General features: G+C 35.4%; 2 protein-coding genes across 4 annotated transcripts in view; both read left to right on the top strand.

The window, feature by feature from the left end:
- LOC148837567 (tumor necrosis factor alpha-induced protein 8) overlaps positions 1 to 14471 on the top strand; it is a 40530-nt gene extending 26059 nt beyond the window's left edge. Inside the window, exons 1-2 of one of the 2 annotated variants that reach the window (XM_088912190.1) lie at positions 281 to 579; positions 12764 to 14471. In XM_088912190.1, the coding sequence (XP_088768316.1) occupies positions 558 to 579; positions 12764 to 13329 (588 nt within the window). In that variant the 5' untranslated portion in view covers positions 281 to 557 and the 3' untranslated portion in view covers positions 13330 to 14471. Of the gene's footprint in view, positions 1 to 280; positions 580 to 12763 lie in introns of those variants that run through there. The other variant, XM_088912191.1, reaches the window with a different exon arrangement.
- Positions 14472 to 16880: 2409 nt separating this feature from the next.
- Positions 16881 to 18167, top strand: part of hsd17b4 (hydroxysteroid (17-beta) dehydrogenase 4) — an 87154-nt gene continuing 85867 nt past the window's right edge. Inside the window, exon 1 of one of the 2 annotated variants that reach the window (XM_088911058.1) lies at positions 16881 to 16991. In XM_088911058.1, the coding sequence (XP_088767184.1) occupies positions 16937 to 16991 (55 nt within the window). In that variant the 5' untranslated portion in view covers positions 16881 to 16936. Of the gene's footprint in view, positions 16992 to 17420; positions 17581 to 18167 lie in introns of those variants that run through there. The other variant, XM_088911057.1, reaches the window with a different exon arrangement.

Genomic DNA, 18167 nt, shown 5'->3' on the forward strand with positions numbered 1-18167 from the left:
CACATCTTTTTTCGATGCTTTAAGAGAGTTTGGAAACACCCTGGAACATTTCAAATTGGCAGGTGCCACTCCATTGCCAGATAACTGGTTAATTAGTGCTGCTGAGAAGTGCAATTTAAAAGAAACCATTTAATTTATTTCCTTACTCTGTCGAAAAGGCTTTGTGCTGACTGTAATGGAAGGCAAAGCCTGCTGAGCCTCCTTGCTGTTCTCCTTAAGACGTTACTTTCAATCTGATGACTTACTGAAGAAAAAAGGCATGTGCTGGCAAATTAACTCCACCCTACGCAGGAGCCAGAGTTACAGAAGGATCAAGAAATAGGATCTGTTTGCCGTTTGCATGTGAGAAAGGCAGACTGCACTTCAGACAGTTGGCTGTATGTTGTGTTTAGAGGAGGTGAAATCACTTTCTGCATGCTGAATTTTTCATCTGCTGACTTCACAGAACCTTTTAATCTCTCGTCTTTATTTTTTATTTTTGGGGAAGTTGTATGCTTCTACTTTAAGAGTACATCATCTACAGTACATTGCAGTATCCTCTGAGTTCTTCCACAAGTATGAGCTGCGAAGCAGGAGAAGGTATGTTTTTCTAAGATCAACCTGAAAGAAATGGATTATTTGGTTACTGAAAGGAATGTTAATGACTCCTTGTGCAAGAAGGATCATTTTCCATGGGAAAATTATATTAGTGACTTGTTTTGATTGTACCTAAAGAGTGGAAAAGTAACATTTGAGTACTTTACAGAATTTCATGGGATTCATAGTTGGAACCTTATTCACGATGAATACTCAGCTTTCATTATGAATAAAATGTGCAAGAATTACAGTAGGTTAATCCCGATAGAGATTTATTGATAATGCTCAGCATTAATGTAGTCTTCATCTTATGCTTTGTTTGAAAGAACTAACATTTAGTTAGTCCGCGTCAATTGTATCTGGTACCAATTTGAAATGATGGAGCATAGCAAATTACTACACTGTGGAAAAATGGTAGTAAGTAAAGAGGAGTTGATTGCTTGTGTTTGTGGAAGCATTAGGACTGAGGGGGAATTCAAGGGAAACGGAACGCTTCTAAAAATGGGAAGAACCTTGTGCAGTCTGAGGAAGTAGCTCTGTAGTTTAAGAATCACTATTGCTCATCAGTATAGCCTGTTGCAAAACCTTTTTCCAGATATAGCTACACAAGATCTATAGTATCTGGGTTAAGCTACTGCAGTCCGGTAAAAAAAAGCTTTTATTGGCAAAAGTAGATTAATATCCTTTAAATTTAAATGGCTTTAAAATAAACAAATGATCTTTTTACAACTGTTATACTCTGTGTGTTACTTTTACATAGAGTTTCAAAATTTTCTTATATCTTGCATCTATTTCAACATGCCAGTGCCTTACACATACAGTATATTGCAGTCAATTAATATTTTACAAATAATAATCTGTGGGGACAAAATTGTCACCAAAATAATATTTATTGTGTCTTTGCTAGTTTTATTTTATATCACATCTAGCATATTTTGTTACACTTTTTGCCTTTCTGATAAACATTATTTCTGAAGGGGATTGCATACTGTACTTCTGAGGCAACTGTAGTTTAATCTGTATAAAAAAGTAAACTTTACCTTTATTCCATTATTTCATGACGAATTTATGCATGCTCTATGAACCTAAGTACTCTGATTTACTTGTTTATTAAATCACTGACCAATATTAAAATTTACTGTGTTTTTGAGATTGGACAACTCATTTTATAACTGTAAAAGATCATATAAATGTACTGAGATTATATATTTTGATCTCCAGTGACTCTCAATTAAGACATTGGTGGAGTGCGATGGGTTTTTTAGTAGGAATAACATAGGCACCACTGTTTATTTATGGAATAAGTGTATAACGTAATCCATTAAGGTGTCTTGTTCCACCTTTGCCAGGAAAAGGCTCTGTTGTTTTAACAGGAGATGATATTGCATTCGGTGTCCAAGTTTATTCTAAAGGTATGCAGATGCTGTCAGATCATGAGTAAATGTGTCTGAAACAGAGCAGGACTTGACATCTCCATATGGTCTCCACAGCAAAAAAAAAATGCTGAAGAGATAATATGTTCCTGATCTTGCAATTGAAATAAAAGAATAAATCTCTTTTTATCTCTTAACGAAGAGAAAAAAATGGCTGACTGAAGGATGTTAAAAAATCTGTCCTCATAACAATGTCAAAGGTCCTTTTGTAAATTGAATGATTAAATTAAACTACTTATTTTAATTGACTTAATTATTTGTACAAGCCTTTTGACATTAGACCTTTGTTATCTCTTGAAGCATGTACACGTGTCTTAGGTGTCACAGGAAAAAACAAGTGACTAAGTGAAATGAATAACTATTCTTTTTTAAAATACTGATATATTGTAGCTTTAGAGCTTTACTAACGCTTGGACAAGGACTGTCTGAGTAATTTACTGTTTATTTCTATTTGTCTAAATTTGTGGTGTTGCTTTTTTCAGTTAAAGAAAGTTTTATTATGTTCTCTTTCCGTACTGAAAGAGATATGTTTGTTTTTTTGTATCCTTGAACTCCAGTAAACATCCAAATGTAAAGTAAAATTAAGATAAAAGTTATCCCGTCTATGGCATACTAAGAAACAAACTTACATGGTAAACCAATGAAAATGGGAAAGCTCTTTTACTCCACTTATATTAACCCTATTTAGTTTGAAATATAGTGTATTTTAGCATTAACACAGTCATTATATTATTTTAGCATTGCAAGATGCAAATTTGCTGAAATGCTGCTAATTGTTGTTTCCTGTTTGTTTAAACTACATTGCCATTTCCTACGTGGAAGTTATCTTTTAAACCATGGTCATTCTCTTTACATTCATGTAAAAAATACTCAAATACTGACCATTTGATTAAGGATGAATCTTGCACTATTGCATGTAGAAAACCTGTAGCTGTGGGATTTCTTTAGTTTTAAGGAGATGATTAAGGGTTGCTGTGCCAGAGCAGAAGGGATGAAAGTCAGCATACAAATTATGAGCATAGTTAGATGTTAAGGCACTACTAGTTCAACTACAGACATGTACAATCATGTAAACCTTCCAAGAGTCAACACAGAACTGTGCCATGAATTGCTCTTCCATGAAGAACCAGGAAAGCCTGTCCGCTATATACTTTAAATCTAGTACAAGTGAATTCATAAAGAAATACTTTTGAATTATATAGTAAAGAATTACAGTAAATGTACTGTAAGGGTCACAATGGTTTTAAAAATATAATATGTGTTTTTCAGTTCTTAGCAGTTTTTGTGCAATGGAATAAATATATATATATACTGTATGTGCTAACATCCCCTAGATTTAAGATTTATATCATATTCAAGAAAGATGACATGGTGCTGCAGTGGTTAGCACTGCTGCATATTGCAGCGCTGGGGACCTGGGTTCAGTTCCATACCTGGGGTGGTTGTGTGTTCTCCCAGCGTTCACATGGGTTTCCTCCAGGAGCGCTGGTTTCATCTCTCAATCCAAAAACATGCTGGTAGGTTAATTTGCTTCTGGGAAAATTGGCTCTGGCGTGAGTGTGTGTGTGTGTTTGTGTTTTTCTCTGTTTGCCCTACGATGTACTGGCATTGCGTACCCTGTTGGTGTACCCTGCCTTAAGGCCGTTGCTTGCCAGGATAGGCTCCGGCTCCCCCACAACCCTGAATTGGAAGCAGTCGTTAGAAAATGGATGAATCATGTTCAAGAAGTATTGTGCGTTGTATTTAAAGCTTATGTGCTTTATAGGCTGTTCTGTATATAGAATATACAGTACATAACCATATTCTTAACTGTCACAACACAATTTTTTGCATATGCAAAAAATGGCAAATCTCTTTTTTATTTTGTAACATTTAACTGATCATCAGATATTTCTTAATCACTGTGATACTTTGTGTGCAATTCTATTGAGACTTCTGCTTTTTCTTGCTAATTTCATGTGGCATGGTACAATTTTAAAACTCAGCTCAATCAGCTCCAACCCTTTCCCTGTCTACACCACAAAAGTATGGAAACTGAATTGCATTGTATTCAGGTTCCAAGCCCAGATGAATAAGGTCATATGGCGAAGTTAAACATTCAAAATATGGAGTTTTATGTCAGTGACATGTTTCCTATAACTGTCTTACTTGCTGGTTTGGCAACATCAGTACCATGAGTTGTAATAGGTTGTGAAAATTAGTGAAGATAAGCAGCAAAAACAGTGTAGCAAATCAGATCAGCCTAAACGTCCTCTACAAAGCAGGGTTGTAAAATAAGGGCTATATGGAGTGTGTGGCACATCCGCTCCACTGTGAAGTTATACTTCTCTCATCTGGGAGACGCCTACAGTATGTGTCCCATAGTGTAACTCAGGAAATATTTTCTTCTCTCTTTAATCTCACTCTCAAACAATGCAAAATAATTATTTTCTTCTGAAGCACTGTTGTACTGTATTCTTTGTGATGTTTTTGTTGTATTGGACAAGTGTCCCCTGAGGGTATAATAAAGCTTGAATTGAATAACCTGTGTCCATCGCCCTATGCCATCTTATAACTTTAATATGACAAGCCAAAGAACTCTTCTACCTCTTGTAACTCTTCTTTTACCTTGGAAGAACTGTGTGAGGGTTCCCTTTCTGTTCTTGTTTTGTGCTCAGCGAATCTTGTTCCTTCTTGTAAATGGGTGACCCTGTAATTTACCTAAATCTGCTCAGTGGCTAAAAAGGGGTGGAGCATGCAGGTAATATGCAAGGACAGCATCAGCATGACTAGAGAAGAAAATGGAAGAACAATAACAAGCACAATTTGATACATAATGTATTTACCAGGGGGACAAGATAGATTGGAAGTACACTTTGTGCAGGATTGAATAAAAAACAAAAAGTTAGAAAGCACAAGCATTACCTGTAAAATGCACATAATTACCTTCTTAGAACTTTGAATTTACATTAGTCACAGATGCATTCTAATTTGCAGACTCTTACCACCCTTGCTTTGCCTCAAAAATACTTTTCTTGTAAGATTACGTCCTGCATTTTCCTTATAAAATAGTGTCTTTTGCGTCCAACAAGTACATTTTGCTGAGTTTTTAGTGCAGTTTTATCTGTCCAGTGTTATTTATGCAATGTTTTATTTTTCCTATGTAATGTCATATAATGGTTGTACAACACATTCAGCCTTGCGGTTCTGTTTTGCCACCTGTTGGACCCTGCTTTGCTGCAGTATGAGTAATATCTGCCAAAAACACAGAGTGGGTGCTGGGAATGAGAGTATAGGAATTTAAAAGAAGCAAATTACTTTTTAAAAATTTAAATGTTTGTACTGGGGCAGTGCAAGAGTGCTTCAGACTTGATTTTATTCTTTTTTCATTTTACACAGGGAAATGTGTAGAATATCGAGTGTGTATTGTGCTGCTGTCTTGTAAAGGAACTTAATATAAACATGACTTAAGTCGAAAGCTGAGCATTTGAATTAAAATGTCAGGCAAGGGTATACATTTTTACTTTCATACAGGATGTTTTTAGGCTGTGGTACATGTAGGTCTCACAACCTCTTTGGCAAGAGACATAACTTGACAAATTTAGGTTACTTTCTTATACAGCCACAGATGTTCAGTCTTACTGACAGAACAAAGAGGAACTTGTGCTGTTTTTTTCCATCTGTCTATATAAATATGTGGAAAAGAGAAACAATCACTTCTATTTTTTTTGTCTTACTGTCATGGGTCCTGCAATAAACTTTGTCTGCACTTGTAAAACTGTTATTTGAAATTGCAGTCCAGTTTCTTAAGTCTTCCAAAAAAAATGTACATGCATTGAATACTTAAATGTAGGCTTATGTATTTTTCTATCAGTAGTAGTAAATGAAAGTAATTTTTCTATAGAATTAGTTTATTTTTTAACAATATGACTGCTTTTTAATATAAAATTTTTGAAAATGTTTTTATTCTAATGTATAATAAAAAGAATAAAAGTACCAACAAGTATTCTATTTTATCCTAATGCTGTGTTGCAGTGTCTCTGAAGTTAGTCATTTCCCATTTGTTCATTGAAGAGTACTCAAATACTTCATAAATTTAAATAATGCATAGACTAAGCAAAGTGCGGTATATTTTTATAAGAGACAAACTCAGGAAATTTCAAGCTCTCAGAAAGTTTTGATTAACAATGATTAGCAATGTTTGCTATACGTCTTAAGTAATGATTGTAAAAAAAGTAAAATTATGCTTGAGCAGTAATATAGGACAGAGTAGCTCAAGTTGTAAGCATATACAACTTGGTGATACCACAAAGATATGAGGTTCAATCCATAGCTAGTCTCAGTGATGAAGGGCACAGGATGTCTTAGTTCATTTGTTTTCTAAGAGTAGATATCCTCAGGTGCCTGTCTGTACAATGACCAGTGTAGCGTAATGGACTGAGTAGAAAGTAGATTTATGTTTAAACTGTACTGGAACAAAATCACTATCTTTAAAGTTGGGGAAGAACATTTTAAGTAGGTTGAGAAGAGCAAATGTTTTATTTCAATCACCAAGACCATGAAACAAACTGAAAGACTTGTATCTTGCGGTTTGAAATATCACTTTTAATGATGTTAGTATTGGAGTAGCCCAGCTCTAGACTGGTTTAATTCATATTTCACTGAGTAAAGCTTGTAGCGGTAACAAGAGATTAAAGCATTAAAACAATTTAAAAAAAATCAGTCTCTTTTGGAAATGTCAGGTACTCCATTAAGAACACAAAGAGTGGTATACATAAAGTGTTTAGGATACGTTAGGTTTAGCATCCCATTTTTGAAAACTACACTTTAAACACGAAAGTACTATTTATAGCAAAGGAACAGTAACTCTTAAAATAATTGTCTTATTAGATTCCGGTGCCACAATGAAAATGTGTTATTTTTTTAATGAGGAACAAAACAGGTGTTAACATACCCTGGCCATGAAAGAGGTTTATGATTATGTCTATAAAAGCCTTCCTGTCCTGGGGTCTGCAGTCATACGTAATTACGATAGGACATCATAAGAACTTTAGCAGTGTGTATGGGTATAAATTAGGGCTTTGTACACATATACACACTCAATACAGTGTTTTGTAAAAATTCCCCACATTCCACTTTTTCAAACATTGTTTCCTTATTTTTTTGTGCAGAGGCTGATTTCCCTTCAGTTGTTTTCAAAATGTAACAAGCTTATATTAAAGGTCTTTTCAAATTGTGTGTCCTTTGCACTTGTTTTTTTATTACCATGCAGTCAGATGCATAGGAGTCTATGCTCTAGAGGTTTATTATTCTTCACTTATTGCTGAAAAGGGCCTTTTGTTCTTGGTTTTACCACATGATTGGAAATCCTTATGCTAAAAACAAAGCTCCACTGTTTCTCCAAGTCTTGGTGTTGATCATTTTTTTAAGATTTAAGTTTTTTGGTAAGGAATTGCTGTTTTTTTAAGAAAGTTCGTTCAAGGAAAATGTCAAGCATTATTTTCCACTTTACGTTTTAGCAAAAATAGAAGAAAGACCTGCTAAAACTATAGTGTCTTATCAATTATCATTGGTTATAGTTTTTATAGTAACTGTGCCGTAAGCACAGCAACATGTGTTGGCCTTCATGTATATCTTTTGCTGTGACATTAACAGTCTGCTTGGTTCTGTTACAGTAAGGATCTCTTTTTTCAGACAGAGGAAGCAACTAATAGAGCATTTGAATGTTTATTGCCTTTGGGGCAGGGTTCTGTCTGAAGTTTTCTGAGGTGCAGTGTGTAGTCTCCATAAATGATGCAAATTAGTTGGAATGTGATCTAATGTGATAGATGATTAATGATTAATATGTTGCTTAGTTTTGACCTTTCTTGGGAAAATGATTTGTAAATAATTATGAATAAATAATTTCTCCATGCAGAAGACATTTTATTGTATGGATAGTGAAAATAATAAGTATAATAATAAGTCATTGTTATATAGAAAACGTTAACTTGATCGTGCCAAATTCCCAGTGCTCATACACTGTCCAGTTCAGATGGTAGGTGAGGAAGGCAGGTTCATACAAAGTCAGTGATTCATTTTTGAAGGATTTGAGAAAAAACTACCATATTTCCTTACACTGGAAAAAATGCAGTCTGAAGTAAGTTTGTCTGAAATAAACGTATTCCTTACCAGCTCTCATACAGTTCCTATAAAAATATGTACTTATTTATCGTCAGTACATACTTTTGCAATAAAACGTTTTCTCAGCATAGTTGCCCATACTATACTGTATGTAAGTGTGCAATAAGAAAAGAAAGGCAAAGAATAGGGCACATATTGGAACACACTGAGAATGTGGTAATAAAGCTATCAGTGCTTGATATGAAAAGTTTTAAAATATGGAAGTCCTTTAAAGAAAATAACGTAATTAACCAAAAACCGAAAAAAGGCACTGGTCTAAAGAGAGAAGTAAATTTGCATGCAAATATTCGTTACAAGGCAGAGGTAGTATATAATGTGAATATCTTAGTAATGATAAAGTGGCTTTAAGTTATGTTTTTGTGTCATGTGTTTAAGTAACTTTTAATGCTACAGAATGTTTCAGAAAGCCTGTGAAAAAATCCAAAAGAAATGCTTTTAGCTTTCACTAAAATATTAATATATTTGTAGATTTAGATTCTATATTATTAAAAGTTTTAGTTACATGAAAAAGAAACTTTTAGAATAATGTGTATTATACAAATAGGCAAAGAGATGAATTCAGTGAAAGAGGTTTGACTTTGTCATGGATTTTCTCTCCTCATTTCATGAGTCTTTCTGCATCCCTCCTTCACCCCAGATCATTCTTAAGCCCTTGATTAGGTCCTCACTGTGCATGGGGTCTTCACTTCCTTGTCCCACAGCTTAGACAAGTGTGTTAAGACAAAGCTTTGTATGTCTGACTTCTGTTTGAGGAAGTCTGGTAATTATATCTCTATGAAATATTAATAGATTAGTACTGTTTGTTCGTTATACTCCCTTTACAGTGTCTGTTGAAGACAAATGAACAGTTGTGTCTGATTTTTCATTCAGAGGGTAAACTATGATACTTATTAGGAAACATTCAAAGGTTATGATTCCTTCACTAGATTTAGATTTCAAGGCCATTTTTCATTTAACAGTGTTTAAAATGGTTTATGCTTATTTTACTAGAACTGAAGTGCTTACTTAAAAAAATCTATTTTAATCCTGCCCCCTACCTGATGACATTTAAATGACTGACTTTTAGCTGATTAGCAAAATGGATCTTGAAGAAAGCCCCTTAAGTTTACCTACATCTTTATATATGCAATATTACAGAATATTATGTGTGAATGACAAATGTGATAAATTTATAAAAGTCATCCAGTTCATGTTTGTGATTCACACATTGTATGTACTACAGCCAATGACATTTTTATTATGAAAGCTGTGGACAGAGAAAACCGTTGAAGCATGATACAGATTAATTGAAATGAACATGCAAAGCTTAGACCCTATTTATTCCTCTGAACCCATGCATTAAGCAGTCATGATTTCATTGCAGACTACATGTCTGTTAGACCACATCCTAGCCTTCCTACTCTGTTCCTGTTTTCTTGCACTCCATCTTTTGGTGAAAAAAATAGTCATTAATTACACTACATTTCTAGGTTCTCAGGATGAACAATGAAAATGAAATGTGTTTAACCTAAGCTATCGATGTTTGTTAATTCAATTAACAACCTATTATTTAATTAGTGAATCTGATTTTCGAAAAAAAGAACTTTAAACCTAGTGCAGTGTTTATAGACCATAATCTTGAACAATCAATATTCCTGCTGGTTTTCATTAACACAATTATCAGTGCAGGGGTGAGAGGTCAGTATTAAAAGCCACAGTTTGCAGAAGACAGTAGAATTACAAAGGCTAGAGAAAGGAATAAACCTTTCATCAACAGCAGAAAAAAAGCTAGATTAGATCTTCTCAGAAGTATAATATGAGCCAAAAGAGAGCTGAGACCGTAATATTCTTTTACTGAAGTGATGAAAATGTCACAGTATGGAAAAAGAAAGTAACTGCAGATGCTCTAAAGAACATCACCTCATCCATGAAGCATTGTGGAGGTAATGTCATGGCCTGGATATGCATACGTTTCTTTTCTTTAAAAGAAAATTAGTTAATGGGTGATGCTTTACCATACATTACAATGACCCAAAACATATGGACTGTTCAACTAAGGAGTTCTTCAGACTGGCCAAGTCGGTCTCCAGATTTAAATCCAACTGAACACTCATTTCACATGTTGAAGAATAATTTCAGATTTTATTCAGAAAATTCATAAGTTTGGATAGTCAGAACACCCCAGTAATAGCCAAAAGTCAAGATGGTGCAGCAAAGGCTCAGTAAAGCATCGATAATACGTGTTTGATGAGCTTAATAGGTCACAGCCTAACAAACAACAAGTGTGCAGTATTTGGTAAGATGAATAAAGCACTCATTTTGCAAGTTATGCGTGAATGCAAAAATAAAACATATATTGTATTTATTCACATTAATCTCATGAAAAATACACATTTGTTATGGCTCTATGAAGCCAGAAGGAATGATTAAGGCTTTAACACTTATACAAATCATCTTCTCTATTAAAAGCAATATCGTTACTACTTGTTTATTTTTCCACATACTTGTGTGCCATTTTAAAGATTCAAAGGCAGTGTTTGATGCCTACAGAGGACTTACAGTATTCAGCTTTGCCTGTAGAAAACGTTACATGTGACATCTGATGTCACAGAAATGCAGGGCTTTATATTTCTCCAATCTTTATCTTACAATCATATCTATGTGAACTTTTCTAGAACACAAAAGAAAATTCAGAAAAGTGGACCATTTATGAAAGAAAATGTACTATCAAATTACACATGAAATACATTCTGACTTTGTGACTTGCATTAAGGCCTAGTGTAATGTAATGGGGACTGTAACATCAGTCATCAATTTACCTTGTTGTACATCTTAAACCTATACATCTGTACATCTTATCTTATACAGAAACAATGATATTTCTGTTTTCTGTTTTTTATATATATATTTATATAAACAATTTCTACTGGAGACACAAAAATATCACAAGAAAGTTTTCATCTGTTCTAATGATTAGTATTTTTTTCAACCCAAGATTGTTTTTTCAACCTTACATACAGTAGTTAACTTTGGAACTGTGTTTATGATTTTTGTCTCATTTGAGTTAGTTTGTTTTGCCTTTGTTAGTATGTTTTGCCTGTTTATGTTATTTCCAGATTGTATAATACATGGCTGTATGATAGACTAAAATTATGTTATTTATGCCAGTCCATAATTGAAATCTATATTGTGAATGCAACAAATCCTCTGCATTCTGATATCGCCAATAGTCATTTTCAGAATTTGGGTTCTTAGGCACAGATGAGGGGCAATGGCTGTTAAACCATCCTTTTTCAGGGAGTCAAAGTGCTGCTGCTTCTCTTTCCTAAACTTTGGGGGTTCAAGAATCTGTGAACATGAAAAGACAGAGTATAAAATATAAATTGTTCATGTGGCTTTTATTGAATAGAGAAAGAACTAAATTCTGGAAAGTATATGCAATACTGCCCTCTCAGGGTGAGGCTGCAGTATCCTGAGCCTAAACCATGCAGATTATAAATAACAAAAGCCTTTAACTAGATGTAGATGCTTCTATCTAAAGAAACTAGTATTTGAAATATTAAACAGAAACTACTGTTGTAGTGTCATTTATAGTAAAGCATGCTTGTTTTTTTTAGTAGTTTAAAATGCTTGATTGTTTCTCATTAGAAAACAAATATGCAAATTATTTTTTAAAATATTTACAGTATGAATATAACCATAACCATGCCCCTGCTGTGTGTCACTACATAACTATTTTTCTATAATAATGATCTAAATATTTTGGTTACACAAACAATAAGGTTCCTGCATGCTTCTGTCTAACCTTGAGACTGTAAAACTTAAGCTTTAAACACATTTAAGGTGGAGATTCTTTAGAAATAAACTGCAATTTTTCCACACACATAATTTAGTATAAATGTAAATTTACCGATTATTTAATCTAAAGTGTCTTAGACAAACATTTGTGTCTATAAATTTAAAGGCAACTGAAATATTTGCTCATCTTATTAGGCCAAGAAACAGCAAGTGTTTTTCTCATTAGCTGGCTTAGTTCACATAGAGGGGTAGAGTAAAAATGCCACAATACCAGACAGACACCTGAAAGAAAGGACCTTTTTTACCAAGTAGTGGAAAAGATTACAGATGTTACTGTTATTAATCATGTTCCTGCTGCTATTGTCATTATCATCATTATTATTGCAGTTGTTGTTACTGTGAAGTAAAATGAAAAGTGATTTAATATACCAGAATGTCCAGTTGCAAAATTAATTGTAATGTATAGCTCATTGTTTCATAAATTCCTAGAAAGAAAAGGTATGTTCAATTAAAAAAAACTGGTATTCCCTTTGTTTAATGTTTTTTCACAATATATGAGAAAACATGGCATAAGATCTAACAAAATATTTCTTTAAATGCCTCTGGTTTACATTTAAGTTTTTGGACATTTTTGGAGAGATTTAGGACATCTTTAAAACAAGGGGAATATTTTAACATTTTTTTCTTGTTTTATCCTACTTAGTGTGCAATATTTTCACATGCATCTCTTTTGAACAGCATATTAGATAATCACATAATGTCATTTGAAATTAATTTAAGGCACATGTATTTACTCCTTTTTTTTAATCTTTCAGTGGCCACGGATGTCTTCAACTCAAAGAGCCTGGCTGTTCAGGCTCAAAAGAAGATCCTGGGTAAAATGGCCTCCAAATCCATTGCCACAATCCTCATAGATGACGTCACCAGTGAGGTCCTGGACGAGCTCTACCGAGTGACAAAGGAGTACACGCAGAACAAGAAGGATGCTGAGAAGATCACCAAAAACATCATCAAGATAGTCATAAAGCTTGCAGTGTTGTTCAGGAACAACCAGTTCAACGAAGAGGAGATTGCATTGATGGAAAAGCTGAAGAAAAAAGTCCACACATTGGCCATGACTGTCATCAGTTTCCATCAGGTTGACTTCACTTTTGACCGCAACGTCCTCTCCAAACTGTTGAATGAATGCAGGGAGTTACTTCACCAAATTATCAACCGGCACCTAACGACAAAATCCCATGGACGTGTCAACAATGTGTTTGATCACTTTTCAGATTGCGAGTTTCTTGCTGCTTTGTACAATCCCTTCGGACCTTACAAACCCCATTTGGAAAAGCTCTGTGATGGAATCAACAAAATGCTAGATGATGGAAACATCTGAGTACTTATTGCGTGTCCAGAGAACTTTCTTTGGCGTGGAACATGGTTGACATGTGAAGAAATAAGGGACACTTGCAGAAGATGATAACATATTCAGTGCATAAGAACATTGACCATTTATGTATCTAAGAATACATGCTCATGCATGGGTTCTTGAATACAAACTAAAATGCCACTTTGCTGTGCAGTGCTGTGTTGAGGAGGAAAATTATATTTTTATTATGTTGCGCAGACCAAGCAAAATTAGTGGATGGGGGATTAGAATAATTGCTTGGTATTAGGAAATATTAAGGGGCATGAAGTCCTGCAAATACTATTTTAAAACATGATATACTTTAAAGCTTAAGAACCAAAGTAAGTGAAATGAAAATAGGTGGGGTGTATATGTACCATACTGTCTTATACGTGGTTCTGTATAGTAGTGTACTGATACTCTGGGTCCTGGAGAGTCACAGGTCTGGTTTTCATTCATGTAATGGGTCTAAAGGAAAGGTCTTCCAGTTTTGTTTAGCTTCATTGAGGAGTTTACTTTGACTAACACACCTGCAGGGCTGTGGCTCTTTGGGACCAGGAGTGAAGACCACTAATTAAAGGACTGATAGAATGAGGAAGAACCAAAAATGAATGAACCTATCTGTGCAGCAGAGTTCAGGGTTGCCTGCTTGACATGTCTCTTAACATGAGTTATTTTACATCTGCTGTGTTGAAATAATTTTGATTCCAAATAAGTTAAAATTGTATTTTATTCTTACAGACATATATATTTATGAAAGAGTTTTTAAAAAAATGCATCTACTTTAAAAGTACTCGGGAACCAAAACTTGAAATGTGTCTATTGAATGTGGAAATATACTGTATATTGCAATAAAAAGTCCAGAAGTTGAATACTGTGCCACCCAAGCTTTTTTACCAAGTTTGATTCATCTCAAATGCAATATATCCAAATGTTCAAATGTGTACAACCACATACTTTGCTATCAAAGAAAATGAACATATATTTTTAAGTTACAAGCTATTAAATGTGGTGTGTTCAAGTAGGAATTTTAGTTTAACCTGTTATGTGGCAATTTGCTGTGAACTTTTTTTAAAATGTCTTCCCTTCAAAGTTAATAACATCAATAAATATTGTGCATACAGAAAGGCTTATCTTGGATATTGTCTCATTTTTTTCTCTTATTAAATTAGTCCTTGGTCCTTTTTAATATACATTATTAATACTGTGGTGGAAAATAGCCTGAAGTTGAATTGAAGGTTTTAATAACATTTAATGTTAAAGTAGCAACTTGGATTAATTTGCCATTTATGACCAGCTTATAATAATAAGTTTAATAAGTTTCTTGTTTAAAGCAGATTCTTTATTCACTTTTAACTTAAAAGCAAGATAAAATGATCATCAACAATCATCTTTGAGAAATAAAAAAAAAAACTACTGTACCTGGAAGTTACGATTTATTTTTGCATGTTAAGTGCTGGTCAGATAAAAGATATTAGTGCTTTTACAGACCCAGTTATCCAAAATTCATTTGTTTCAATTTTTCAATTTCTTTAGACTCTTATTGAAGACGATTACTGTAAAATCAACTGTATTGCATGAGACAACATTACAGTATTTCAAATTGAAAAAAGTCAGCAAAGAAACACTATCTTGGGTGTCATGAAAAATATGTTTAACAAGATAATTACAGTGCGGACGCTGACCTAATGAAGTAAATTGTAGCAAAGTGACGAGCCTTCTGTGCTGTGGAGAAAAAAGCAGGGCGAGAGCGAACCCTGCTGGAAAGAAGTGGGAGTGCAGGTAAGTGACTCACGAACCGGTTAAATATTTTAGCAGAGGGTGGGTGCCACGGTGCCATAGTGGATGCCATCTGCACCTAAGTCAAGGAAATCTTTCACAACCTATCAGCTGAATTGTAGCATTAATGCTAATGGGTTTCCTTTATTTCTCTTGTTTAATATGGAACAGAGCTTTGTTAACTTTTAAGAAAAATACAATTTAATAGTTGACAAACCAAAAACAGGCTTCAGGTCCTCACTGGGGAAGGGAGACAACAGCATCACGATATCATGGACAGAGCAGTCCAGAGAGGAAAGAGAAAGGGCATGAGGGACTCCTCCTTGCTATTTAATTGCCAGGGAAAAAGCAGGACTACAGCTGCCAGTTTCACAAGCGGTTCCATGTATCACTCTTCCAGCCTGCCATTGTGGGCAGTGGAGAACCGGAGAAGATCTGACAGCCAGCATAGGCACAGAGATTCTTCATCCTAGGCCCTGCCAAGGGGAGAGGCAACTACTATTACAGTATGTATTCAGAGGATTTTGTTTCATTAATTTCACAGGAGGTTGAATTACAGTGTACAACACACAAGAGTGAAACAAAAGGTATGAGGCAGAAAAATGACCAAAAATCCTGTAACTACCCATCCATTTTCAGTCCCACTTATCCTGGTGAGGATCATGACAGCACCATGTCAGGTTATAATCATTCCTTACACTTATATAGCGCTTTTCTGGACACTCCACTTAAAGCACTTTACAGGTAATGGGGACCTCACCACCTGGATCATGCGATGGCAGCTGTAGTGCACCAGAACACTCACCACACATCAACTGTCAGTGGGGAGGAGAACAGAGTGATGAAGTCAGTTCATAGATGGGGATTATTAGGAGGCCATGATTGTTAAAGGCCAATAGAAAATTTGTCCAGGACACCAGGGTAACATACCTACTCTTTTTGAGAAACACCCAGAGTCAGGACCTTGGTTTTACATCTTCATCTTTACTACGCCTTTTTACAGTGTAGTAAAAAAAGGGGCGGAGCAGTGGCACTGTGGCTAAGGATCTGCGCCTGTGGCTGGAAGGTTGCCTGTTTAAAGGCCATCAGTGGAATCGTTGTCCATTGGGCCCCTGAGCGAGGCCCTTAACCTCAACTTCTCCAGGGGTGCCATATACATGGCTGACCCTGTGCTTTGACCCCAAACTTCTCTCTCCCTGTCTGTCTGTCTGTGTGTCTCATGGAAAGCAAGCTGGGGTATGTGAAAAAGACAAATTCCTAATGCAAGAAATTGTATATGGCTAATAAAGTGATCCTATCATATCTTAGTGTTCCCATCACTATACTGGGGCATTAAGACCCACACAAACCACAAGGTGAGCACCCCCTATTGGCCCCAACACCTCTTCCAGCAGCAAACTTAGTTTTTCCCAGGAGGTCTCCCATCCAGGTACTGACCAGGCTCACACCTGCTGCTAACTAGCTTCAGTAAGTTGCCAGCTGTGAGTTGCAGGGTGATATAGCTGCTGGCTGCATCACCAGAGAGGATTGGAATTTTTCCACAACAGAATGCAGCTCCTCCAGAGGAATTCCCATACATTCCCATGACAGCTAAGAGATATAGTATCTGCAGTTCCACCCCCCCACATATCTGCATTATTCCTCTTACAAAAGAGATTCAGCACACATCTGATTAAAATCACCTTCTCTGCATAAAAACTACAGGTCCCAAAATGCAATGCTTTGTGTGCCTTCAGCTTTGCTATTTCCTGGATTGTGAAAGACGGAACAAAACTACATTAGAGGCAGTGTGCTGAGTACCTCGGTGTAGGTAACAATGTCGTCTTTGAGATTCGATGGAAAGGTGGTTCTGGTTACAGGAGCTGGAGGAGGTAAATAAGCTACGCAAAAAAAGACAGTGGTTATTCTTAGTACTTAGCGGCCTATGAGAGATTCAAAATACATTGCACTGTAAGATGAAGGCTCGGAGGTTTTTAAGCTACTAAATTAGAAATTAGTGTGCTCAGATCAGAAAAAAACTGCTTTGATTAGAAACAGATATAATAAACCTTTAAATGAAATATAGTTTTACGGTAGTTCCACAGATACCTTTGAAGTCTAATGTTAAATATATCTTCTAGCTTAGCAGGTGAATATCTTTATCTCCCCTCGGGCTGTGGACAGCGAACTTCTATTCGGTTATTCTTTTTTGCAATTAGCGATTTTAGTTAAAAACGTAATTTACACACGGAAATTAATAAGAGATCGTTCAAGATGATCCGTCCTTAAACTGGTGAGCATTTCAGTATACTGAACAAAGGGCGCTTGGGTGAACTGCAGTTACTGTGTGAAAGTGCAAAACTTGCATAATACACAGCACAATGGTTATCGGTGCCCAGCTCTGCACACTTAGGATCCGAGCAAACCAGTCCTATGGAGCATCTATGGCGAAGGGGATCATGAGAAATGGTCTCAGTGGCGGTAAGGAGTTGCAAAAGCACTGTGGATTAATTTAAGATTTATCAGCTAATGGTTTAGACTTCTCGAACACGAGGAAACTTAATGATACTTAATGCTACTTAGGTTTACTATCTAATTGTAAAACTATAAAGGTTTTACTATTTGTCCTAAATAGAAGAGGAAAGGAGAAGGAATAACGGAAGAGTTACAGAATAATATTGTTGTGTGCAAACGGTCTAAAAGAGCATTCTTTTACTTTTACTTTTTTGCTCACACCTGAAGAAGGCTACACGGCCGAAACATTGTGTTTTCTTTCTTCTTTTTTTCAGCATGGAATAAACCTGTTACTTATTCTTTTACTTTTACGGCTTGTGGACTTTGGCCAGATGAATTTATTCAGCAGGGCTTTTGAAAGTATTTTCTGTCATTGCCACAAAGCTGGTACTCAACAAAAATGCTCTATAAAGAAGCATTTGAACAGAAAAAAAACAAAACACATTTATACTCTCAAAGGTCTGGGAATTAACACACACTAAAATCTGTGCAGGTGGGTTGACTTCCTCAGTCACCAGATCTCAATCTGTGCTATGAAGTAGACTCCAGAATGA

Source organism: Atractosteus spatula, chromosome 3, assembly GCF_055471065.1.
Source record: "Atractosteus spatula isolate fAtrSpa1 chromosome 3, fAtrSpa1.hap1, whole genome shotgun sequence".
NCBI lineage: Eukaryota > Metazoa > Chordata > Actinopteri > Semionotiformes > Lepisosteidae > Atractosteus > Atractosteus spatula.